The sequence below is a fragment of the Erithacus rubecula genome (genome assembly GCF_903797595.1).
Source record: "Erithacus rubecula genome assembly, chromosome: 22".
NCBI lineage: Eukaryota > Metazoa > Chordata > Aves > Passeriformes > Muscicapidae > Erithacus > Erithacus rubecula.
In genome coordinates this window covers 5,413,441-5,439,866 of record NC_136674.1, presented here as the reverse complement: position 1 = coordinate 5,439,866, position 26,426 = coordinate 5,413,441, and the positions used below count along the sequence as shown (strand labels likewise).

Sequence of the window (26,426 nt, the reverse complement as noted above, 5' to 3'; positions counted from 1 at the left end):
GCTGTGACACATCTTGTGTTTATTTGGCAAGTCATGAATTGTGCAGGGCCCAGAAATCAGGGGCTCAAATGTCATTCCAAAGCCAGCTACAGCCTCCCCTGACTGCAGCCAGTCTCCCAGCCCTCTTGGCAGCTGGATCCACACCACAGCATGAGTGAGGCTGAGTGCCATGGACAGACCCTCTGCCAGGAGGTCACAGGCACTCCCTGTATCCTTCTGGAGTGGGCAGGCTCACCTGGGAGAGAGGCCAGGGTACACACTGGGCAGGGCCAGCTCTCTGTGGGGACACAAAGGCCCCCAAGTCCATCCCCCAGGCCTCAGGGTTAAGGGGATGCTCAGGCAGGAACAGTCTGGATGGGTGACAGCTCCACAGAGCCAAGCAGGGCAGCAGAGGATCTGGAAAAAGAGCATTTTGGAGGGTTTGCAGCTTCCCCTTAGAAAAGCCTCTTGTGGGTCAGAAGTTCATGTGGACAAAAGCTGGCCTGGATGGTGCTGTGCTCCTGGATTCCTGTCACACGGGGAGGAAGGGCCCTGAATGATGTCCTCTGTCAGCCCTCACTGGCAAGGAGATTCTGCCTCATCCTGGCAGACAAGGACCTGGCTGGAGTTATCCATGACTTCATCAGCCTTGGCCAGACTGCCTTGCTGTGCCCCAGGCTGTGCCAGCCTGAGCCAGAGCTGCTCCTGCCCTTCAGGGGTCCAAATCCACCCAGCACAGCCAGGAGGGGACAGCCCCTGTGCTGGGTGGGCCAAGGGAAGGAAATAAAGGGTTTGTAATTTGTAAAGGGTTTGTAATCACTGTAATCAATGTGCAAGTTTTGGTTGTGAGGCTGATCCTGTGTTTTCCCATAAGGAGAGTTCAGGACCCATGTGTGGGTGCACAAAGTCTTTTTCCTCTGTTTTTTTGCAGCTGATGCCATGAGGAATTTTTGCCTTTTCTTTTATCCAGATTTTATGTATCCTCAGTGCCCTTAGCATGCATACTTGTAATTCCTTCAGTCTGATAACTGAGCACAGGGAGGATATCAGGCTATTCATTCAAGCCTCTCATTAGGGCATCTTTGTTAGATATGCTAATTTGCAAGGTCTATAAAATTGTATATGTGATCTACCGTGGGTGTGCACTTCAGCACATCCCACCTTGGCCAAGTGCTGCACCACAGGGATCCTTATTAAATACTGAGATGAAAACCCTCTATCCCTTAACTGTGCCTGGCTCTTAATGTTAGGAGCAAGGAAAAGGCATCACAGCCAGGCAGGATCTCCAGGATCTTCACTCCAATCTTGCTGCCACTGCTCTTTTGTGAGCCTCTGTACTCTGCCCCCAGACATTCCTCACTGCCAGCAGGGAAGGGGGAGCAGAAAACAGGGAGCTGAGCTCTGCTGCTCAGCACCACTCGTGTGTTCATTGCTGCCTCTCCCCCAGCCCCACAGGACTTTCCATCCCTGGGGCAGCAGAGTCCTTGCACACTCCAAAGGATCCTCAGGCTGGGAAAAGCCACCTCTGGCTGTTTTGTTGCCAGCTCTGGATGAGATGTGAGATGAGAAGGGGGCTGTGATCCCCCCGCTGCTCCCTCGGCGCTCTCCAGACAACGCGCGAGGGAAAAACAATTTGTGCAGAATAAACGGGAGCAAGGAGCTGTGTGGTGCTGGCAGGAGCAAAACACACAGGGGAAAAAGGCTTTTGAGGAAGTGTGGGAAGAGCTGATCATACACAGAGCTGGAGGAGGGAGACAGACCTGGCTGGGAGCTCAGCTCAGCATCTGTGTCCAGCCCTGGGGGAAAAGGGGCTCCTTGAGCAGGGAGAGGGAGGCGTGCATGGGACACCAGCTGGGAGCAGAGAGGATTCCTCCTCTTATAGGGCACTGCTGAGGGTGGCACAGGCACCTCCTTGAGTGCCAAGGGACAGCAACTGGGACAGCAAAAGAGACAGCAACAGGGACAGCAATAGGAACAGCAATAGGGACAGTAATAGGAACAGCAATAGGGATAGCAATAGGGACAGTAACAGGGACAACAATAGGGACAGCAGCTGGGAGAGTAACAGGGACAGCAATAGGAACAGCAACAGGGACAGCAACAGGAACAGCAACAGGGACAGCAATAGGGACAGCAACAAGGACAGCGATAGGAACAGAAATAGGGACAGCAGTAGGGACAGCAACAAGGACAGCGATAGGAACAGAAATAGGGACAGCAGTAGGGACAGCAATAGGAACAGCAATAGGGACAGTAACAAGGACAAGAATATGAACAATTTCCTTTCCTGCCCCGAAGGAACCTGCTCTGCTCAGGTCGCTGCTGCTGCCACACAAGCAGTGATCACATTTTGGGGTAGAAGCAGAGCCCTTTGTTCTCCATCTGTCCCAGGCAGTGCACAGGGGTCCCTGGGAGGGACAGGAGGCTCCTGCAGTGACTGCACCCGACTGCCCCTGCTGAGGAGCCATCGATCAGCCAGCCCTGCCCAGTAATGATCATGGTCGATGCTGATTAGTCCATTTGCATCCGGAGCTGGATGCCTGTGCTGTGAGGGGGTGCCAACGAGGCTCATTTGGGCTGAGCAATGCAGGTTTAATTCAGCCTCTGCATTCCCCTGCACTCTCTGGGCACCCCAGAGCTTCCCCTGTCCCCAACTCTCTTGGTTAGAGGAGACAGTGAGGGCCTGGAAAAGGGATAATCTCCCAGATTTTGCCTGATTTGTAGCCCAGATTTGGTGCCTGATCCCCAAGCAGTGTTTCCTGATCCTGCAAGCAGGAAGGAGGATGACGAACCAAATCTCTGCACCGTGTGCTTTGACCACCCAGATTTCCATTTGTGCTTCTGCTTCTCTGTCCCCACCCACAATTTGATTTAGACACTTGCAGGGGAAGCAGCCCCTCTCCCTGTGATCCTGCAGGGATGGCTGCTCCATCCTGGGATGGCCTTTCTCAGGTAAATTCTGCCCTTCATGCTGCTCACACATGGCCCAGTGAGCTCCTCTAAGCCCCCTGCAAGGAGTTTCTGTTATCAGCAGCTTCTATCTGCAAAGCAATTGATAACAACAAATAATTAAAAATGCATTTCTGTTTCAGCAGCCTCTGGGTGCTGTCTGTAGCAAAAACAAGAGCTCAGTGTGGAGGGCCACAGGAAAATGTGTTTTTCTCAGCTGTGAAGTGTTGCTCCTGAAGCCTTTTTTATTCTGGTCTGTGTCCATCCTATCTGCTGCTGTTCCTCAGGTCAGAGGCTGCATCCTCTCTGGCTCTGCACTGTGGGATGACAAAAGCAGGCAGTTTGTTGTTATTTTTCCACGCTGTTTGGTTGCTTTGCTGGATTTTGGAGCTGAAATGACACGCAGAGGGGATGGAAAAGCTCTGCTGCTGCTCTTAAATAATTCCCTGTGTAGATGGGCTTCTTCTGGAATGTGGATGGGCTTTCCTGACTTAGCTAAATCCACTTCCAGCTCCAACCTGCTGCTTGGCCTGGGGTCAGAATGTTTGTGAGGGGAGGTAGCACAGGGCAGCTCCATCCCAAAATTCCAGCCTCCATCCCTGCAGTGCTTGTGGTCAGAGCTGACCAGGGGCATGTGGTCAGAACATCTCAGAGCACACAGCCCCCCGCTCTGTCCTCCTCCAGCCTCTCTGTGCCATTTATTAATCACTGTTTGAACAAAATAACCCTGTTTGCAGGGTGGTTGTGCTGTGCTGGGGGTCACAGCATCTCCCACCATGTCTCCCCACACCAGGCAGAGCCTGCTGACCTATACACGGGCCCAGCACCCTCTGGAATGTCCCTGCTCCTCCCCTGTGTCCCATTTCCCTGCCTGGAGCTGCCAGGGATGTCACTGCTGGCTGTGCCACCAGCCCGTGGTGCCACCAGCACGGGGCTCCAACACTCCAGCACAGAGGAGTCCCCAAGGAGGGACAGCAGGGCCACATCCCCAAGAAAGGGACAGCAGGGCCATGTCCCCAAAAAAGGGACAGCAGGACCATGTCCCCTGCCCCAGCCCAGGGTGCAGTCCCCATGTGCAGGATGCTGGGAGCCACTGGGTGTCAGTAGCATCCCATTTCCCAGGCACTCGTGGCCGTGGAGTCGGAAGGATGAGTTTTGGGAGAGCAGCTCCATCCTCAGAGAGCAGCTACATCCTCTGAGAGCAGCTCCATCCTCAGAGAGCAGCTCCATCCCTCTGAGAGCAGCTCCATCCCTCCAGAGAGCAGCTCCATCCCTTCAGGAGCAGCTCCATCCCTTCAGGAGCAGCTCCATCCCTCCAGGAGCAGCTCCATCCCTTCAGGAGCAGCTCCATCCCTCCAGAGAGCAGCTCCATCCCTCTGAGAGCAACTCCATCCCTCCAGAGAGCAGCTCCATCCCTCAGGGAGCAGCTCCATCCCTCCAAGAGCAGCTCCATCCCTCCGGGGAACAGCTCCATCCCTCTGGGAGCAGCTCCATCCCTCCAGGAGCAGCTCCATCACCCAGGGAGCAGCTCCATCCCTTTAGGAGCAGCTGCATCTCTCTGGGAGCAGCTCCATCCTCCAGAGGCAGCTCCATCCCTCTGGGAGCAGCTCCATCCCTCCAAGAGCAGCTCCATCCCTCCGGGGAGCAGCTCCATCCCTCTGGGAGCAGCTCCATCCCTCCAGGAGCAGCTCCATCACCCAGGGAGCAGCTCCATTCCTTTAGGAGCAGCTGCATCTCTCTGGGAGCAGCTCCATCCTCCAGAGGCAGCTCCATCCCTCTGGGAGCAGCTCCATCTCTCTGGGAGCAGCTCCATCCTCCAGAGGCAGCTCCTGGCACCAGGGCAGGATGACACTGACCCCTCTGGAGCTGTTGGTTGTTGGCTGGGTTTTCCCACCCCCTGCAGTTCCAGGGAGGGATGGCTCCAGCCCAGGAGCAGTGGGATACCCTGGGGAGCCACAAATCCTTCTCAGGGATTGAGTGCTTGTCCTGCCTGCTTTGGCCAAAGAGGCTCCTTCTCACAAGCACTGCCAGAAAAAAAGATTTTCTCCAAGCCACCTCTTCCTGCAGCCCTGGCTCAGCTCTGAACCTGTCCCTGCTCTGTCTGTTCACCCCTCCTCACCCCAGCCTGAAGGTGAGCACCCATGAGGTGCTGCTGGCTGCTGATTTTCTCATCACGTTGAGTTTTTTCCCTCAGCCTTTAAAAGTCATAAAATGAAGTTTGTTTGGGGTTTGTTTTGTTTTGTTTTTTTTTCAGGGACATATCATGACATTTCCTCCATCAGAGCTGGGCAGGCTGCAGCTCCCCCAAAGGCAGGAGGGGAAATGGAGTTTAAATCCACAAACAGAGAATGAGGAGCCCCCACCCCCTGCTCCTGTCAGCAGCTCCCTGCTTTTCCCAGAGCTGCAGGGGATGGAAATGCCCATTGCTGCTGCCCAGTGCAGCCCAGTGAGTGCTGTGTAATGCACTCTCCAGGGCCATTATTCCTTGGCTGCGGGGCACTCAGCTCACAGTTAATGGTGTGATGTGATCTGTGCTGGGAGGGGGACAAACCCCATCGATCCTTTTCCCTGTGCTCCAGCCCTGGATTGAAGGGATGGGGTTAACTCTGGGGTGAGGGGAAGGGCTGAAAGCTCAGTTTGGAGCTGCTGCAGGGCTGTGGCACTCAGGCTGCTCTCCTGCACCAAAGCAGGGCTGTGTGTGCCTCTCCATGCTGGCAGGAAGGGTGAGAAGCTGGGATGGCAGAGGAGGAAGAGTGTGGCTCCTCTGCTGCTGCAGGGCAGGGCTGGGACCCATCAGCTGATGCCTGGAGAGGCTGGACAGAGTCAAAGGAATAAAGCAGGGATTTATTAAAAGGCCTTCAAAGGATTCACTTTGGGCAGCACAAGGCCGTGCTTCACCCAAGATGTCACGAGTTTTCACATTTTTAAAAGAGTTTTTATCCATTTACACATTGGGGTTCATTGTCCAATCCCAGCTCCAGGTTCTACAGTCCAATCCTCCCAGATTCTCTCCTCAATTCTGCTGTTTGCACTCTTTTTGGGGGCTGAAGCTGCAGCAGCATCCTTGGTTTGGGGCTGCAAAAGGATTGTTTTGTGTGACTGAGCTGGGAGGAGAACTTGCTAACACTTGATATGGAGTTCAGAGTTACACACTAGTGCAGCACAGAGTCTGGAAAATATGAAAGCTGAAACTTAAGGCATCACAGCCATGGTGGATTGCTCACCCTGGACAGGGGGGACAGCCCTGCTGTGTCCAGAGTGGGCTGGAGGCAGGGCAGAAATGTCAGTCTGGGGAGGGGACACTGTCACCAGGCAGAGGGTGGCACTGAGCCCTGGCACACACTGAGTGATGCCAAGCTGCAGTTCCATCCATTCCCTCCCTTTGCTGGGGCTGGTGGATCTGTGCCTTGCAAAGCCCAGCTCAGCTGGGCCAGCACAAACCCTCAGTGCCCTGCCAGGCTCCAGCAACCCCAGGGTGCAGAGCTCAGCTCCTGTTTAAATCAATCAACCAAACAAAGCTTTCCCTGCCCAAATGAGGAGTGATTTGAATTCATTCAGGTTTGATTGATGCCTGTCTGCGGCAGTTGTCAGCCAGGAAAGCTGGCATCACCTGGGGGATGTGGCTTTACAGCTGGATTTGGGATGGCCAGGCTGAGCTGCAGCTCCTTGAGGTGCTGGGGGCTGTGGGTCAGGCAGCTCTGACTCCCACAGGAGCTTTCACCCCTCCCTGCCCCTGTCCTGCCTCATCTGCACAGGAGCAGGGCACGTTCCTGGTGCTTGCTCTGGGATTGCAATGCCAAATTTGGACAGCTCACATCCCTGTGTGTCCCTGTTCACATCCCTGTGTCTCTGCTCATCCCTGTGTGTCCCTGCTCACATCCCTGTGTGTCTCTGCTCATCCCTGTGTCCCTGCTCACATCCCTGTGTCCCTGCTCACATCCCTGCTCATCCCTGTGTGTCCCTGCTCACATCCCTGTGTCCCTGCTCATCCCTGTGTGTCTCTGCTCACATCCCTGTGTGTCCCTGTTCACATCCCTGTGTCTCTGCTCATCCCTGTGTGTCCCTGCTCACATCCCTGTGTGTCCCTGCTCATCCCTGTGTCCCTACTCATCCCTGCTCATCCCTGTGTGTCCCTGCTCATCCCTGTGTGTCCCTGCTCACATCCCTGTGTCCCTGCTCATCCCTGTGTGTCCCTGCTCACATCCCTGTGTGTCCCTGCTCACATCCCTGTGTGTCCCTGCTCACATCCCTGTGTGTCCCTGCTCATCTCTGTGTGTCCCTGCTCACATCCCTGTGTGTCCCTGCTCACATCCCTGTGTGTCCCTGCTCACATCCCTGTGTGTCCCTGCTCATCCCTGTGTGTCCCTGCTCATCCCTGTGTGTCCCTGCCTTCCTGCCTGCAGGGCAGTGGGGAGCAAAAAAGTTTAAAAGGAAAAACCAGCACAGGGATGTAGGACAGGGAAAACTCCTCTTCAGAGAAAGTTTGCTCTTTCTCTTCAGAGGCTTTCTCCATCCCCAGGATGGCAAATTTCCACACAAGCATTCTCAGATTCAGGTTTATTTGGCAGCAGTAGATGGGTTTTGAGTTTAGCTAAGGCTGAAACACTCTCCAATTCTGGCCAAGGGCTCATGGGTCTGTGGCCTGGAGCAATTTGCTGGCTATCAGTTCATTACTGAACTTGGAGTGATTCTTGTTCAGAGATGCTGAGCTGTGCTTTGATGCCCCCATCCCACAGCAGCTGCTGGAGAACAGCACAGAGAACAAACTGTTGCTGAAAGAAGAGCTCCCTGCATCCCTCAGCTCCTTATTTTTGGGCTTTGTACTTCCCTTTCCTGTTTGCTTCACTTAAACAGCTTCAACAACCAGAATTGTAAACTCTGGGTGGGCTTTTTTTTCCTCCTGGCCCAGAATTTTATTGCTTTTTCTGGAAATAACTATTTATTTTTCTCTGCTGTTGCTTTCTGCTTTCATCTCCTTCCTCTTCAACTCAGCAGTCCCTCTGCTTTGAATCCCCTGAGACATTCCTGATTTTTGATCCCCTTTTCCATACTCCTGGCAGCTCAATCTTTTTTCAGCCTTTCTTTCCTCATTCCCAGTCCTTTACATTTATTTATTATCACCTCTGGGTGAGGTCCCTGCCTGCCTTTCCCCACCCTTATCCTGGCACAGAGGAACAAGGGAAGTTTCCCCTGGGCTGGAAGGATGGAGTTTCAGGCTCTCAAGGAGGATGTGCCCTCCTGGAATTAAATCTTTGGGTGGTGGAGCTGCCCCCTTTGAGCCCTTTTAAATGTTTTGCTTTGCCTTTTTCTTGTCCCTCCCCTGATTTTTATTTGTGGACCTCGTTTCTCTGATTAACCTCGGGGCCTGCACTGCTCCTAAGAAAGATGCTCTCACTTCATTAAGAGATAATGGAAGCTGTCAGAGGTTTGAAGGATTGCACTCGTGATGGGAGCAGGAGGGGGGAGAAATATATTCACAGCAAAGTTACATTTTCATGTAAATTGTTTAAAGATTTAAATGGTTTCTATTAGGAAGGGTCACTGGGGCTGTGCAGAGGCCTAAATTAGTCCTTCTGTGCAGAACTGTAATATTGTCTATAAATGAAAAGGAATAAAGAAAGCTGTTAATTTTTTTTTCTCCTTCTCTCTCATTTCAGCCCACATTTTTTTTTCCTCCCTCTGCCTTTCCAGCCCTGATCTTCTTTCATTCTTGGGTCTTCCTATTCTCATCTTCAGGCAGGACTTGGCAATTTTGCTGTGACCTGGCTGTGCCTCAGTTGAGCTCTGCCCCAGCCTGGATCCCCAAACACCTCCTCACAAATTGCAAACGCTCAGCTTTGTGTTCCCAGGCACACACACCCCGGGTGATCAGTTCATTTGTTCCTGACTGTCCCAAGGGGGTTGTTGGTTCTGCTGCCATGTGAGGTGGAGTCACTGCTCCTGCAGGCTGCTTGGTAATTCACCCTCAAACTCATCTTCATGGGGACAATCACAGGGCAGCAGTTTGCTGTGTCACAGCCCAAGGTGGGTTTGCACCCTGCAGTGTGTGGGTGTGATGGTGCCTGTGGGGATGGCTCTGCCCCCCTTGTTTGCATCCCAGCCCTGCTCCAGACCCAGCCTCATTCCAAAGGGATGCTGCTGCCTGCAGAGCAGGGATTTGCCTTCCCCTGCCTTGTAGAAGGGGCACTTGTGCATCTCTGCTGGGTTTGCACAATGTGTGTGTCAGGAAAATCAATCCTCAAACACCAGAGGTTTGTGTCCAAAAAGGAGGCAGAGGAGTCCTGTGACTTTATTTGAATAAAGGGAAAGGCCATGGGGCATTCCCCTGGGGTCTCTCCAAGTTTTGGAGGACACAGCCTCATTTTATCCTCATTTCCAGCTGCATTTCCCTCTCTCTTTCCCCACTGGCTGAGGTACTTGAGAGGCACAGACTTCCCAAAACCCTTATACCTAAAACCCCTTCTAATGTAAATCCTTCCCTTTTCCTTGTGTCAATCAGTGGAATTCCTATGGAATTTATGGTTCCCTCCATTGCTTCTTTCACCTCTCAGTATCAAACTTTATTTATCAGCAGAACTACAGCTTGTTTGTGAAGACAAATCTTCTCATTCCTTTCATGTGGTTTGGCCTCTAAATGCTCCCTGAGAGGTGGTTTCACCTGCAAACCTAAGGGGCAGAAATCTGAAGGTGCCTTCCCTCCCCTTGCTCTGCTCATTCCTGAAATTTGGATTTTCTCTGGCTGCCTGTGTGTGGCCTGGAGCAGCAATGGAAGGGTTAAACCCCCTGCACCTCCCTGCATTCCCACCAGGGCCACAGGGGGAGGAATAAAAGAGCTTTTGGGCAATCAGTGATTTAATTTAGAAGGAGTTGGACAGAGTTTTCCCCTCGGAGGGCTGGGGAGGTGTGTGTGCTGTGTCCTGCAGCAGTGCCTGGGATCTGCCCTGATCTCTGGGCTGTAAAACCTTCCTCAAGCAGCTGCTTCCAGCAGAGTTCAGCCCCTGGCTCATCCCTGCCATGCACAGCAGCAGGGATCAAATTCATCTGGCAGCTCAGGAGGCTCAGCTCCAATTAGGGGAGGTGAGGCACTGATTGCTCTTCACACACACCAGGAGACCTGGCAGGGCTGGGAGTCTTGGGGGAATAGCAGGAGGGAGAGGGGTTTGCATGCAGATCACTGGGAAGGCAGGGAAGCTGCAAAGCTGGGGCTGAGAGGATGAAACTCTCTCTCTGCTGGCTCTGAAGGATTTTGGCAGAGGCAGAGCTGGGCCAGCCTGCTGGTGGAATAACAGATCTCCAGTTTTGATCATGGGAAAAAAAGAAAGGATGCCTTTTGCAGTTTGCAAGAGCTCAGTAGCTGACCTGCCCTTCAGGAAGAGCAAATCCAGAATCCTGAGCAGATTTCAAGGCAGTTGTAGAGCACAGAGGGGGAGCACACCCCAAATATCCACCCCCAATGAAAGCATGGCCATAAAAAAGGCATCTTGCAGCTCAGGACCTCCTGGTCATCGACCTGAAATTCTCTTCAGTAAGACAAAACACCCTCCCCTCCCTGAACAGATCTGGCTTCTAACTCAGCTCCTCATCCCCTGCTCCTTGGAATTGCAGAGTGTGTCACATATTTGCTCTTTTGGTGGTGAAGGATCCTCCAATTCCATCTGAAGGATGTCCTTTTATCTCCATTCTTCCACAGCCAACCCCAATGAACTCTTTCCCCTCTTTCTCCCATTGCTCCTCTCTCAGCTCCCTGTCCAGGCAGCAGCTCCATCCCTTCCCCTTGCACTCCACTTGTGCCAAACCCTTGCAGATCCTCAGGGAAGGATCTTCACCCCACCATTGTCCCACCTGTGCTGCTTTCAGCCAAAATCTGTGGAGTTGGTTGGTTCAGAACTCCAAACACAGATTTTCTCTAAAGGGAACATTCTCCCTGACACCTTCTGCTCTGGATTTGCCTTTTCCAGAGCCACATGACACCAGAGGTTTATGAGAGGCAGGTTCATCCCTGCCTTTCCCTTCCTTGTTTCCAGTGTCTGAGCTCCCAACTCAGAGCAGAAGTTCTTTTCACAGGAGATTCTCTGCAACTGCTGCTCCTCAAGGTCACCCAATTCCTCCCACAGGAGAAATAGATTCCCTTCAGCTTTGGGGAATCAGCAATTTTCCTAAAGCCAATCTGTCTCTTTGTGCCAAATCCATCAACAGAGATGCCACAGAGATGAGTCCCTGGGCCACTGTTTGAGGAACTTGTACTGCTGGAATCCACATGGATTATCTGTCCCAGGTTGCTGGTCCCCTTTTCCAAGCAGGGTGCCATCAGTGTCCCCAGGTTTGCATTGATGAGTTCAAGCTCTACCAGAGAAATCTCATTTCCAGCCCAGAAGCAGCAGCCCTGAGTTCCTGTCACCAGCTCTCCCAAGGTGATTTTTGCTCCTGGGCTTCTCAGGGGAAGAAATTTTGGCAGCTCCTTCAGTCCCTGTCTCATTTTTGGCTTCTCACTGCAGAGTGTGGCCTTGTGTGCATTGGGGGATGTGTTTGAACAGCACATGACCCATCCTTTATAAGAAATTATTATTTTAGACTCTGTTGTGTGCTCTCCTCCAAAAGTGGCTGGAAATGGAAGCGAACTCCTGAGGTCAGGAGAAAGGCTCTTTAGCTGTCAGGTTTGCTCTGCCCCATTTCCCTGAGCGTGGGAGCTGTGTTTGCTAAACTCCAGGCATATGGTCCCACTCCCAGTTTGTTGGATGCAGGAAAAGTCCTGGTTGCCACCTTGGTAATTTAATGTGCTAATTCATTCCAAATAGCCCCTGACCTGCTTTAACATCTCTTTCCATTTCATTGAAATGGCATCAACTTCTGATCACTGGTCCCATGTTTATTTTCTAGGTCAACCTCTTCTGTAATGTCTTCACATCCCCTGAAATCCTACTAAAATAGCCTCGTGTCGTCCTGGATCAGTAACCATTTGGAGACAAAGTCTGTTTATTATCGTGCTCAGGAATAAGTGGTGCCTGCAATAAGCAACATTTGCTCTGCAATCTGTGCCTCAAAAATTAAAGTCTCCATGATGACTCAGTCCCAGTCTGACTGCAGAGATCTAAACTCAGGCTCCAGCACGACCTACAAACTCCTTGCAGAGTTCTTTCCCCAAACAACTTTAATTTTCAGCAGCCTAACCCATCCTTTTCCTCTGCCTTATCCTTGCCAGAGTCTGACTCCAAGAATCTGATTCCAATCCCTGTGTGTGGAGGCAGAAATGATGGTTATGGGATGTCTCCAGGTCCCTCTGTTTCTCCCAGAGCTCTCCTGAGATTTGTCAGCCTTAATGTCAGCACTCAACACCCAAGTTAACCAGGGGGGGAATTTGCTCTCTGGAAATAGCTCAGCATCCTCAAACCTTTTTCATGGAGCAGGCCTTGATGAGCCTGTTGGATTGCAGGAGCAAAGTCTGACAATCACTCAAACATCCCTTGGAATCCCTCCAGCCAGGGCCTACAATCAATTCCTGTGGGATTCTGCCACTGTTGCTTCCCAATGTAAAGGATCCTCAGCAGCTTTTAGTTTAAATTCTTCTTTTTTCTTCTGTTCTTCCTGCAGACCCCACAGCCTTCTGCTCTTTGGTCCCCAATATGCAGCAGGCTCAGCATTTCTTCCTACAAGCCCCCCTCACTGATAGTTGCCTGTTTCCAAGGTTCTGCAGGACTGGTTTTCCCCCTATCTGGTTTTCCTCCTGTTTTCTGCTCATCCCATTTTTCTTGAGCAGAATCCTGTCCCTCTTTGGCTCCAAACCATTGCACTCTCCACTGTGTCTCCCTCTTTTCTGCTGAGCTGGTTTCACACTCCCATTCAGAAGATCCTGCCAGCCTGGGGCTGGGATCTTGGGATGTAAACACTTCCTTTCAGGAACACATCTAAGAACGACACGGATGCCAAGCCCCCAGAATCCTGTTTATTACTAATTGATTCCAGGGGCGTTCCTTCTCATTATCACTATTTCCCCAGATTTAAGCAGTGGAAAATCTCCCAAATTCCCTCCCAGGAATTCTCACGTGAGATCTCCTGTTTGCTTTCTCCTCCATCTCCCGTTTTTCATTTCCAACACATTTTCCTCCAGCTCAGCAGCTGGAGAGGATGCTCAGGGAAGGGGCTGTGGGTGGCAGCCCAGGATGTGGAGGAGGAATTTGGAGATGGGAATTTGGAGAGGAATGCTGGAGAGGGGGTTGAGTGAGAGAGAGATGGATCTGGATGTAGAAGCTGATTTGCCTGGCAATGTGCCCCAGCACCCCGAGAGCAGAAAGGACACCCCAGGCAGCCCCCAGCACCCCATTCCCTCCTCCCATCCCCCACCAGAGGCTGCCAGCACCTCTGAGCTCACACCGTGTCACGGAAGGACACCATCAATATTATATTTTTTGCAGACATTATCTCAGAGTCAGTTCATGCCTTGCTGCAGGTCGGGCGCGCGGCCGCCGGCCAGCGGGATCCTCCAGCCTTTGGCGCTGCCCGGCGCCGCTGGGGCATCAGGAAACTTCTCCAGCTCCTCCACGGCCTCCCCGCAGAGCCGGCGGAACACCGGCAGCCTCTTCTTGTCGTGGGAGCCTCTCACATCCATGGCCTCCACCCGCAGGCGCGTGGAGAAGGCGAGGAGCCGCTGAGGAAGAGAGGAATCGCAGTCTTCATCTGTGCTGAGGTAGTGCTGGGCTGTAGGGTGGCAGGGCGCGGGGCCGGGGGGGACGCTGCTGGCTCCCGCCCCGTCCAGGGGGTGCTGGGACGCAGGGATGTTCCTGCAGCTCTCCAGGAAGATGTAGCGGATGTCCCTGGAGGTGTGGTAGGGCGTGCACTCCGGCAGGGACAGGCTGCGCGCTGGGCACGGGAACGCTGGTGCCGACATGGTGCTGCTCTGGGCAGGGATGGAGCACAGTTAGGGGCTGGGTGAGGGGTGTCAGAAAACCCTCCCTGGAAAAATATCAGGTTTGCAGATTCTTCACTCTCTCCTCCCTTCTCTAAATTGCCCAAGTTTCCTCCAGAGCAGCAGCATAATTCTGCCACAAACATCCACAGTAAAATCAGGAGATACTGTCTTAGGTTGCAATACAGGATGTGACCAAAAGTCTGTATTCCATCACCATCTACTGAAACCAGGTGGGGCAGTGACCCTGATCTCTGTGGGATATATCCTCTGCTAATGGGCCATCTTTAAACCAGCTGGGGCAGTCATCTTTATCTTTCCACAGCCCATCCTCCCTCCAGGAGATATCATCTGCTGCTGGCCCATTCAGTCCCACTGTGTGACTGATAAAATTCCATCATCCCACTGGGAGATGCTCCAGCCAGGGGAGGAGCCAAGCCTTTCCTACCCAGAGAAAAACTGAGATTTTGGACACCAAGGTACCTTCTTTCCACTGGATTCCAGAGGAAAGCCAGACCTTTCCACATCATCCCTGCACCTTCAGAGGAAAACTGCACCTTCTCCAGGAGCACTGCTCCAGCTGAACCACATCTGCCACTGCAGGAGGATGCAGCCACCATTGAATGGGACTGCTGCCACCACTCTGACTGACTGACAGGTGTCAGCTTGGATTCTGACTCTGGCAGTGTTTTGGGATTATTCTTTGTAATACTGCATTTCTATTTTAATTTTCCTAGTAAAGAACTGTTATTCCTAATTCCCATATCTTTGCCTGAGAGCCCCTTAATTTCAAAATTGTAATTATAATTTGGAGGGAGAGGGTTTACATTCTCCATTTCAAAGAGAAGCTTCTGCCTTTATTGGCAGACACCTGTCCTTCAAACCAGGACAGTTTTTCACCAAAATTAAGGCTTTGCTGTGTCTGTATCCCAGGCTGCAGTTTGCCAGGCTGGGTGTGGGAGGGTGCTGTCAGAGGCACTCAGGTTGTCTCCATCCTTCCTTGAGATCCCAAGGGGAATGAGCAACCACTGAATGGATTTAGGATCTGAAACTGCCTCTCTGGGGAAAAGCTGACCCTGTGCAGTCCCAGCAGCCTTCTGTGTTCTTCCATCACCACCCACTGAATATTTCAGCTCTTTCCCAGGTTTTGTACATTTGTAAAATGCAGATTCTTGGGGGGGGAGGGGGGAAATCCCAACCTACTCCGTGCTTTGATACCTGGCTGGAACCTGCAGAGCTGACAAAGAGAGAAGGCGACCAACCCAGTCCATGGATAATTCATCTCATGCATAACTCATGCCCACACATTTCATGGATAATTTAGGATAAGGGCTTGCAAGATCAGGATCTCACATGGAACTGAAGGGTCCCTCCTGAACAAAGCTGGTGGCAAACTCTAGCTGTGGGACGCTGAGTTTCTGCCTGTGGCAACGTGCCAGTGTCTGGGAGAGCAGGAATGGTGTGGGTGTTGGCATCTCCCAACCTGGCCAGCCTCAAAATGCACCTGGCACCATGTTCTGTCTCTGAGAGTGGCCAAAATCTGGTCAGTATAGGAGGTGCAAACATCCCAACTCCACCAGGAGCTCTTAAATTCCTGGGGCTTGTGCAGAAATCCTGCCAAAGTGCCATCCTGCAGCTGTGGCACAGAGGGATGGTGCTGCCATGGGCTGGACCTTGTCCCAGCAGGCTGAGGCAGCAGCTGGGATGTTCCCTCAGATGGGCTCAGGACCACTCAGTGACCACTGAGGATCACTGGGCTGGGGGATCCTGGTGCCACCCCAGAGCTCTGGGACAGTGGCCTTGGCTCCCTCAAGGTTTGGCTGCTGCAAACCCACCCAAATTCCTGTGCTCACGTTGGTGCCTGGCTCCATCCCTTCTCCTACAGCTTTGGCTGATAGGAGCAGGATGCAATTAAACATTTTTATCCTCACTCACTGTTGCTGCTCTTTTCTCCTCTCCCAAGCACAGCCCAGAACGGGATGGTTGATATTTCCCAGTGTGAGAACACCAGGATTTCACACAGAGAAGGGAGAAATTTGTGCTCTTGGACTTGGCCACACCACGGGAAGTTGTTGGAAGCACCAGCAGGGAAAGCACGGAGCACCCAAACCCTGAGCCTCACAGGAGGATCTCAAAGCTCAGCTCCCAGGCATCAAACATTTAAAGAGACCAGTGGAAGGCTGAATTATTCAAACCAGGAGGAGCCTCTCCTTGCCCGCTCATTGTCTCTGCAGGGTGTCACAAATGCTGAGGCTCATCCTGCCTTCCCCATCCCCCCTGAGAGACTGGGAACAAGTGAAGCACTCCCAGCTGCCAAGAAACATTGAATATTTATGAATTCCCTTAATCACAGAGGCAGGGACCATTCCAACCAGCCTCGTTTGGTGATGTTCTGGCCTTGCCTCCTGGAGAGGATCAGGATTTGCTCCCACAGGTTTTTGTCACCACCCTGGAGCTGCTCAGCAGTGCCCAGGGCAGGTGGCAAAGCCCAGCAGCAGCTCCAGGGATGGAGATATTTCATTCCTCCTCCTGCACTGCCTTCTGGGATAAGAAATACAAATTAATTTGCCTTGGGAGCAGAGAAGCAGCAAGTCCTGCGGAAAGAGTCCTGACTTCTCCACTGGTTCCTCACCATGGTCATCCCATTATTCCCCTTCCACGTGGTGTTTGTTTCAACCTCCAGAAGAAGAGCAGGCTCAGTACAGACACCAAAGAAAAGATTTTTCCCTCTAATTCTTCTTTTTTCTCCTGTTTCTTCTTTTCCATTTCCCCGGCTTACAGTAACAGAGGGAACTAGGGGAATAAATCATGAGGAAAGAATTTTTCTTTGGTCAAAATTAAATCCAAGCGAGAAGAGCAGGAGGTTCACTTTTATCTTCTTGTGTTCCAGCACACACAGAAATACATTTTTAAATTCCTCCTAAGATTTGATATGAAAGGAAAAGTTCTTGGGTGGTTTTTATTTTGGTTTTTTGGTGTTTTTCAGTTGGGTTTTTGGGGGGATTGTGGGATTTTTTTGTGTTTTTTGTTTGTTTGTTTGGGGGTCTTTTTGTTGTTGTGGTGGTGGTTTTTTGGTTGTTTTTTGGGGGGATTTTTTGTTGGGTTTTTTTTTGTTTTTTTGTTTTGTTTAAAATACTTATTACCTTCTTCTAACTGGCTCTGTCATAGAATGTTCAGAGACTCTGCTGAGAAATCTGAAACTGGGTGTCTTTCATGCTGGCACTTGTAAAAAAACCATTTGTGGGTGCACAGCCTTGCCAGGTAAGAGATTTGTCAAAGGCAAGTTACTTCCAGTTGAGTTCACTGAGCAAACATCTGGCTTTTAAACCAATTTCCAGGGAGCAAACAGGGCACGAGGCTGCTGCTGTGGCTGGGAATAAACCCAAGGTCTTCAAAATCCAATTTTTTTTGGTTAAGAAATGTTTCAGTGAGGGTGGGTCCAGCCTGGAAAATGCTCCCCAAGGAATGTGTGTGCAGGGAAGCAGGAGGGATGGATGACTGGTGTGAGTCAGCTCTGTCCCTGGTTTGATGGAGCCTCCTGTGCTCTCAGCTCTGCCCTCCCTGCAGGCAGCAGGAGCAGAGCAGCTGCTCACATATTTATATTTATATTTATTAAAAAAACCCCATGTTCTTACAAGACTCACCGAAATCCCGGTGATACTTCTCTGTTTGGTCCTGACAGGAGATGAATGTCTCCAGAACACTTCCACGAGGAGCTGGATGGTATCCACCCTGGCTTTGGGGATTCTGGCAGGGGCTGTGCGCTGGCCTGGGGACATTCCGTTGTCACGCGGAATTCTGGGCTGGTGTCACAAAGGAGAGAGGCCTGACCTGCTGTGGCACCAGAGGGAGGCTTCATCTCTGCTGGGATGCTGGGTATGGACAGAAGGGGAGGGATCTGAGGAGCAGAAGGTGCCAGGATTACCCTGTTGGCTGGAGGTGGCACTGTCCCTGATGGAGGAGTGGCTGTCCCCAAGGATGCTGCTCTGTGGTCTGGGCACACCAAAGTGGTCACAGCTGCTGCCCACATGTGTCACAGTCCCCTCTGTCCCATGGCCATGCACCCAGCCACCCCCAAAGGGACACCTGAGCACTGGTGACACCATAAAAATGCCCACACGCTGTGGGATCACTGCAAATGGGGGGTTTGGGGACATTTTGACCACTCCTTTAATTTGGAAGGGAGCTGAGCAAAAGCTGCTTGGCCTGGGATAACTCCTGAGTGATCCAAGATCCTCTCACATCTTGTGCTTTGTCACTCTCAGGCTGAGTGACAAAACCCTGGTCCCTCCTGTCAGCACAGAGCTCCAGAACTCTGGATGCTGAAGGCACAAAGGGCTCTGGCTTCTTGTCCTAAAACATCCTTTGCAGCTGTAAAACAGCTTGCTGCATTAAAGGCCATGAATGAAGTGGAGTTGTACTTGTAAAGAAATAGGTTGCATGATTTTTAGCACTCTGGGAATTGGGAGCAACAGTGCTTTGTAAATTAGATCTATTAAATACTTAGTGATATCAAAATTTCATGTGGTGCTTTTCTTCAAAGAAATCTGGGGTGGCTCTGCTCATCAAGCACTTCTCCCTCACTGACCTGGCCTTCCAGAATCACTTGAGAGATCCTACTTGATCCCAAGCTAATTCCTAATGGGATTTTCAACTTCCCCAAGAGCCTTTCATGCAGACATTCCCGAGCTTTGAAGATGTTTTTCCAATACAAAGCATGGACAGAGCATTCCTGGTCCTTGGGATGTGAGGGAGGTGATTCCTTCCTGCAGTGGGTGATTCCCATTGGGACATGGATTTTATGGAGGGCTGGGATGGCCCTGCTGAGCTCTGGCTTTGTGAGGGTGGGGGTTGCAGACCTCCAGCTGTGCCTGTGTCCTGGTTTGAAGGACAGGTGTCTGCCAATAAAGGCAGAAGCTTCTCTTTGAAACGGAGAATGTAAACCCCCTTCCTCCAAATTACTATGATTTTGAAATTAAGGAGCTCTCAAGCAAAGATGTGGGAATTAGGAATAACAGTTCTTTACTAGGAAAATTAAAATAGAAATACAGTATTACAAAGAACAATCCCAAACCCTGCCAGAGTCAGAATCCAAGCTGACACCCGTCAGTCAGTCAGGGTGGTGGCAGCAGTCCCATTCAATGGTGGCTGCATCCTCCTGCAGTGGCAGATGTGGTTCAGCTGGAGCAGTGCTCCTGGAGAAGGTGCAGTTTCCTCTGAAGGTGCAGGGATGATGTGGAAAGGTCTGGCTTTCCTCTGGAATCCAGTGGAAAGAAGGTACCTTGGTGTCCAAAATCTCAGTTTTTCTCTGGGTAGGAAAGGCTTGGCTCCTGGCCTGGCTGGAGCATCTCCCAGTGGGATGATGGAATTTTATCAGTCACACAGTGGGACTGAATGGGCCAGCAGCAGATGATATCTCCTGGAGGGAGGATGGGCTGTGGAAAGATAAAGATGATTGCCCCAGCTGGTTTAAAGATGGCCCATTAGCAGAGGATATCTCCCACAGAGATCAGGGTCACTGCCCCACCTGGTTTCAGCAGATGGTGATGGAATACAGACTTTTGGTCACATCTTGTATTGCAACCTAAGACAGCCTGGCAGGCACTGAATTGCCCAAAGGACAGCAGGAAATGGGAGCTGTGCAATCAGCACTCCTGGTCACAAATGACCCGACTCTCCAGGGATTGGGAGTGCTCCTGGTGCTGCCCCTGGTGTTTGTTTGATTCCCAGCTCATGCCAGGGCTGCCTGGAGCTGCAGAGCTCCTGTGGTGCAGCACAGATCACCCCAGCCCTGGGAAACTTGGCTGCTGTGGGATGGAGCCTTGGGAAGCATTTAGAACACACATCACATTTCTGAGAATTCTGCACTGCAGACTGAGTTTCAGCATCTGTCCAAACTGGAAATAGGTGAGAGGAGAGAGACCCTCCCAGCTGGAGCTTCCCATGCCCAGGCACCCCCAGAGCTGGCAAACAGAGCCCTCCTCCCACAGGCATCCCTGGGGAGGTTCTGGGATCCCCTGAGCTCATCCCTCTTGTTTATCCCTGCCCCGTGTTGGTACAACAGGTCAGGAACAGGCTGCCAGAGATAATGCACACCTGTCATAGTAACAAGATCATCAGGAGGAAAGCTGGGGAGATAATAAACCAGCAGGAAAGCTGAAGAGTGAGGAACAAAAGAGGAACAGAGAAGAAGTGACAATGTTATCTTTGTTTAATGCTCCTCTGAGTCACCATTAGTTATTTAAGATATTCATCTGCCAGCTCCCAGCCCCGTCAAATTAAGAGATCCAACGGGTGCTGGGGTGGTTGTGTTTGGTTTGGTTGTTTTTTTTCATTGCCAAACAAGTTGGTGTGTCCCAAAGGGAGAGGGATTCTCCTTGAATGATGGATCCATCGTGGTGCAGCTCGATTTGGAAGCCAGGAGGAGGCAGTGCCACATGGGAGCACAAGGAATTCTCCTGTGAATATTTGTGTGGTGGATTCACAGGAGCTGTGACACAGGAACAGGGAGGATAAAGACAACATCAGGGATGTAAGGAGAGCAGCTGGAGTCCCACAGCTGGAATCCAGATGCTGCACAGACAAGGCACAGGGCTGGCAGCATCCCAGGAATCCCTTTGGAAAGGGGAAACAGCTCAGATGTGCTGCAGCTCCCCGAGGAGAGCAAGTGTGGGTCCATTTTAGGAGAGATGTGCTGTGGGAACTGAGGGGGTGATGAGATTTGAGGGGCCCAGCCCCAGCACACCTGGGCCAGGTGACACCTCTGAGCCACCTCACCTCTCCTTCCCTCCCAGACAGATCTCTCAGCCCAGTGGGGACCCCAGGAGCCAGGTGTGGTGTTTGGAGAGGCCTCTCCCTCCTGCCAACTAACCCAGGATCCAGGAGAGCAGCAGGAACATGAATTTAACATACTCAGGCTCAAAATAGTTCAGACAGTGTTTCCCTCAGGGAGACAGGGAGAGAGGAGGCACCTGGCATGGAGAGGTGGTGAAGAGGGAGGAAAAAAGGAGTCACGACTGCCCAGCTTCCCTGGATTGGTGTCTGTGGCAGAGGAGGGGGTGAAAAGGGTGACAGGAGGTTCAGGGAGCCCTGGCTGGGTGAGTTGTGTGAGTTTTCCCTTTGCAGAGGGGCAGCTCAGCAGGGCAGGCTGGACAGCACTCGGGGCAGCATCTCCCTCCGGGGGAAGCAGAGGTCTGCAAACCAGCCAGGCGTGGGATTAAATAAATTAATGAGCTGGGGAAGGTGGAGAGGAACACTCATCTGGCTGGTTAAAACACCCCAGCCCACGAGAACTGAGGATTTATGGCAGGGGTCAAAGGCTCCCAGTCCTTTCTGCATCCAGGCTGAAAGCTCCACGGGGTCCCTCCCTCCCAGCAGCTGAAAATCCACTGCCAGCAGGAAGGGGCAGCACGAAAATGATCCCAACCAAACCATCAGCAGCACAGCAGCCAGGAGGGCTGCACAGACAGATAATGTAAAAATGTTAAACAGCAGCTTTAGCATTGTCAGGGAGTTCTGCTGGAGCCAAAACAGGGCAGGGGAAGATCTGAACCATGGGATGGGGGCGTTGCCAGTGGCTGATTTGGGCTCTGTGGAACTCCTGCTGCATAATGGGACCTTTTTGGCAGGTGCCACTCCAACCACTGTCCTGATGCAGGAGACTCAAATCCATCCCAGTCCCCACAGCAGCCTGGCCTGAGCAATTTCCTCGTGCAGAGCTTGAGATACACCCCCCAAAAATAACAAAGCCTCAAGTGGCACCACTTGAAAAAAAGGTGTGAGAGCTGAAGGACCCTGCAGAGGGATTTTAGTGAGGCCAGGACAGAGCATGTGGTGGGCTCAGTGCCAGCATTAGTGGGGTGTTCCTGCTTTGCCCCACAGCCACCTGCCCACTGGGCCCATCTGGCACAGCTGGTAAACATCTGTCTGCCCCTAATGGCTCTGCCCAGCCCGAATGTTTCTGTCTGACCTGGGGCTGGAAGGCATCACAGCCCATCTCCAGCTGTCACCCCCGGGCACCAAACCCTTCCTGCCACCACACAGAGGCTCCTGCAGCTGCGAAAACCTCCAAGAGGAGCCAACAGCTCCTAGGGGATGTCTTTGGAAAAGGTTTCAGAGCTCTCACTTGGCAAAGCCCCAGCCTTGTGCATGGTGGAAAGAGCCAAACATAAAAACTGTGATGTCCCCTACTTTTATTTTATGTGTTTGTTTTATTTGGGATGTTTATTTTCGAGGAGATTACCAGTAAATTTAATGTCAATACAGTTAATCTCCATATATATATTTAGTGAGGGCAATTAGCTGGTGTTTCTATTAAATATACACAATAGAGAGGTGGATATACGGTTTATACAGTATAATTAGATATATACACACACATAAATAGATGCATAACTCTGTCTGCAGCGTGTATGGGTGAGGAAGGACCAGGGTAATGTGCCATGACAATATTTATCTCACACCATATTTATACCCTGGAGCACAGAGGGGCTCCACAGAAACAGCCACGAGCAGAGAGGGAGTGAGGGAGATGGGGGCAGTGCCAGGGGCATTTTGGGGGAAGAAAAAGGATTTGGGACCTGGGGATCAGCAGCAGGGGGAGACTGAGTCAGTTTGAGGATGCAGACCAGAGGGAAGCAGCTGCTAATCTGGAGCAAGGGGCACAGGAAGTGCTTTGGGTGCATTTCCCCACTTTGCTCGTGGTGTTTTGTGCTGGATAAATTCTCTTTGCTGTGATGGGTAAATTCCCTTTGCCATGGTGGATAAACTCCTGTTGGATACCCTGCAAACCCTCTGTGTGAGCAGGCACAGAGGGCAGGAGCCCCCCTGCCCCTTGCCTGGTGCCAGTAATCCCTTGAGTGCAGCCCCAGCCCCGTGCAATGGGCAGGGAATCCTGGAGCCCTTCAGCACAGCCCAGCCCAGGCTGGCTCCAGGTGTGGGAGCAGATGTTGGAGGGAAAGGCAATCTCTGAAAAGCAAAAGCTGCCAATCTCCCTTGGCTTTTTCTCCAATATTCTTTCCTGGGTGAAGCCCTGCCTTGTTCCAGCTCAGTGGTTAGGGAGGTGTGGTGGGAAAGTGTTTGGGTGATTTTCTCTTCCAGCCTGGCAGCTGCCCTCTGTTTGGAGGGTCCACCAGCCTGTCCAGAGCAGAGAGGCTGAGGGAGATTTGGCATTTCATGGTCCTGCAGCTCTCAGGTCCTCTGGAAGCACAGGGCAGCAGCTGAGGGGGCTGCTGGGTTGGAGGACAGAGGAGAATTTCCTTTATTTCCCTCCCCTCCTTGAGAAATGCCTGAGATTTAGAGTCAGACAGCATTTCTAGACCTCATCCCACCAGGAAGAGAAGGCACTTTGGAGATGGTTTGAGATTTTTAAACACAGAAAAATCTGAGCCCTGTGGAAAATTTTCACAGCTTTATCCCAGCTTCAGAGTGGGTGCAAGTATTTGACCAACGAGCCTCTCCCCAAAATGTCACCCCTTACCTGGGTACAGCAAAGCCTGGCACTCTGCAAGCTCACAAAACCCTGCAGCATTTGTTAAACATGCAAATTATAGTTTATCACTAGCAGGAATAAAACCCAACACTGTTATTTCCCCTGCTCAGCCTCCCCAGCAGCCGTTCCCACTCCTGCTGGAGCTGCTCAGCTGAGCAATGGGAGCTGCTCATGTGTGTGCCTGCAGCTCCTTCACCCAAACCCCTGCCAGGGCACAGAGCCTCCCTCTCTCTGCACCCAAAACCTGGGGCCCATTCCTGAGTCAGTCACAAGGGCCAGCCATTTCTGCTTCAAAAACAAAAGTCAATTTATTCCTTTTTGTCCTCCTTCCACCTGTTCCTTCTTGGCTGCCACCAGCCTGGTTTGCAGAGCTCTCTCTGTGGGCTGCACAGGCAGTGCTGAAATCCTGCCTGCAGCTACTCGTGGTGTGAAGCTGCCTCCAAAAGGCTCCCAGAGTCCTCAACATCCCTCTTTCCCTTTGAGCTTCTCCAGCATTGTCCCAAATATAAATGAGGGATGAATCCTGGGATCAGCTGCCTCCCCTCAGCTCCATTCCCTGCTCCTCCAGGGCAAAGAATGAAACCTCCTCCTCCTCCTCCTCCTCCTCCTCCCTTCCAGTTCTGCTCAGGGAATTTGATTCCCAGCCACTATTTCTGGTTATTGATCCCTGCACTCCTCACTGTGGTGGGAAGTGACCTGTAACCAGAGCAGCAGTGCTGGGTTTATCAATCTCCTTAAGATAATTAAGAACACGGGCAGGTGGAGAAGGGAATAAATGCTGTGAGTGAGAAGAGTTTGTTTACCACTCAGTGGGGAAAGGCAGAGCCCTGCATTTCATCATGGCCAGCCTGGAGAAGCTGGCTTTGGATACCAGGGCAGGATTTGGGATTATCCATCCTAGACTCCTGTCCCATTGGGAACAAACACCAGCTCTTCCCTTAGGAAAGTCTCCCTGCCTTGGAGAGGCTGTGAGAGCCCAGGCTGGGGATGGAAGTGTTGGATAAGAATTGTTGTGACCATTAATAGATCCAAAACATTAAAAATTTTTCAGGCAGAACCTGTTTTTGGAAGGGTTGGATAAAGCTCTGTGACCATTAATGGATCCAAAACACAATAAATCCCCTTTTCAGGGATCCCATCCCTGCAGCCCAAACCAGCCCCTCTCCCAGTGCCCTGCCAAAGAAAGCACTGCTCAGAAACAGCCCCAGAGGGATAATTATCAATTTTGGCCTCTTTGCTATTGAAATGCTGCCTGCAGTTGACTCCCAGCCCGAGAGCCAGACCCTTCCTGGGAGCAGGGCTGGTTCAGGACTGCTGGGATCACCAGTGCCTGGTTTAATTCCACGGATCTCCCCCGTTTGTGGCTCAATTGCTGTAAGCAAACTCAGCAATCTGAGGGTGATTAAACGACCCGGTGGTGCCAGACCAAGCCCTGAGCCTCCATTAGCAGCCTGGGAGCAGCAGGTTATCTGCAGGTGTGTTCAAAGCCCTCCTGGTGCCCTTGCACAAAAAAATTTCCAGGGTGCAGGAGGTGGCAGGCGATGGAGAGTTAAAAACGAGAATTAAACCCACATCTCCTCAAGGCTAAGACAGGGCCTTACCCCCAAATAATCACTTTGCTGCTCCTCCATGACCTCTCTGTGATGCAAATAGCTTTGCAGTGGAAGGGCTAATTCATTCTCACGGCTAAAAATGATCATTGCTGCGAGAAAGTGTTCTGGGCGTGAATCCTGTGCGCAGCAAATAGCAGCATTAGCAGGTTCATTTTCTCCCAGCAATGCTATCAAAAGCTCTTTAAGCTGCTTCCAGCAGCCTGCAGGAGGGGTGGGAGATGTGATTGCAGGCAGAGCTCCCTCCTCAGCCTGCAAAGGCAGCGCTGGGAACATCCAGCCCGAGGGCTGGGAGAGTCCCTGTCCCTTCTGAGCTGTCCCTGTGTCCTCCTGAGGAGTCCCTTTCCCTCCTGATGTGTCCCTGTCCCTCCTGAGGAGTCCCTGTTCTCTCCTGAGCTGTCCCTGTTCTCTTCTGCTCTGTCCCTGTCCCATCCTGATCTCTCCCTGTCCTCTCCTGATGTGTCCCTGTCCCTCCTGAGGAGTCCCTGTTCTCTCCTGAGCTGTCCCTGTTCTCTTCTGCTCTGTCCCTGTCCCATCCTGATCTCTCCCTGTCCCCTCCTGATGTGTCCCTGTCCCTCCTGAGGAGTCCCTGTTCTCTCCTGAGCTGTCCCTGTCCTCTCCTGATGTGTCCCTGTCCCTCCTGAGGAGTCCCTGTTCTCTCCTGAGCTGTCCCTGTCCCATCCTGAGCTGTCCCTGTGTCCTCCTGATCTCTCCCTACCCCTTCTGATCTGTCCCTGCCCCTCCTGATCTGTCCCTGTCCCTCCTGAGCTCTCCCTGTTCTAGGGATGGCTCCACTTCTGAGCAAAGATTTGGGAATTCCTGCTTTTCTGGAGACCAACAGGCAGTTTTGGGATGGTTCCCTGGACAGAACAGTTCCATGTTCTGCTCCCCCAGCTGATTTTGGGATTGCCTGCACTCAGTTGTTGGCTGCTGCTAATTGGTGTGGTTAATTAATGTGGTTAATTGGTGTGGAAACCTCATATCTCACCTCAGTATATCCAAGCTCTGGATGTAAATCTTCATCTCCTGCACTTTTTCCAGAAAGTGAAGGAATAAGTAGTTGGATCCCTGAAATTATTGGATGGATCATTGCCAAAAACCAGGAAGGAAACATGAGCTGCTGGATCTGTGTTTATCCAGGTACAGCCACAGGTGCTCCAGCTCAGGTGGGTTTGGGAATTGTGTGATAGCCTCGATTTGGGGCTCATTCCAGCTGCTTTTTGGACATCATCCCAGGGACTCTGTGCCTGTGGGTTCCAGGGATGAGCTGTGGGTTCCCAGGGATGTGCTGTGGGTTCCAGGGATGAGCTGTGGGTTCCAGGGATGGGCTGTGGGTTCTCAGGGATGTGCTGTGGGTTCCAGGGATGTGCTGTGGGTTCCCAGGGATGAGCTGTGGGTTCCAGGGATGGGCTGTGGGTTCTCAGGGATGTGCTGTGGGTTCTCAGGGATGTGCTGTGGGTTCCAGGGATGAGCTGTAGGTTCCAGGGATGTGCTGTGG

General features: G+C 51.9%; 2 protein-coding genes across 3 annotated transcripts in view; one reads left to right on the top strand and one right to left on the bottom strand.

Moving 5' to 3' along the window:
* The window catches only part of MRPS17 (mitochondrial ribosomal protein S17), a 198,608-nt gene that overhangs the window by 10,985 nt on the left and 161,197 nt on the right, over window positions 1-26,426 (top strand). The window lies entirely within an intron of this gene.
* On the bottom strand, window positions 13,301-18,557 carry LOC306811549 (uncharacterized protein). 2 transcript variants are annotated; one of them, XM_079325370.1, is made up of 3 exons: window positions 18,417-18,556; window positions 17,464-17,700; window positions 13,301-13,814 (listed from the first exon to the last, which is right to left on the bottom strand). In XM_079325370.1, the coding sequence occupies exon 3, from the start codon at window positions 13,808-13,810 to the stop codon at window positions 13,352-13,354; it is 459 nt and encodes a 152-aa protein (XP_079181496.1). In that variant the 5' UTR covers window positions 13,811-13,814; window positions 17,464-17,700; window positions 18,417-18,556; the 3' UTR covers window positions 13,301-13,351. The 2 variants fall into 2 exon arrangements, 1 of the variants encoding a protein (XP_079181496.1); XR_013776691.1 differs by lacking the exon at window positions 13,301-13,814 and adding an exon at window positions 16,388-16,621 and having other exon boundaries at window positions 17,473-17,700; window positions 18,417-18,557.

Coding starts and splice junctions, on each gene's coding strand:
- LOC306811549 (XM_079325370.1), bottom strand. CDS start 13,810: ATGTCGGCACCAGCGTTCCCGTGCCCAGCGCGCAGCCTGTCCCTGCCG.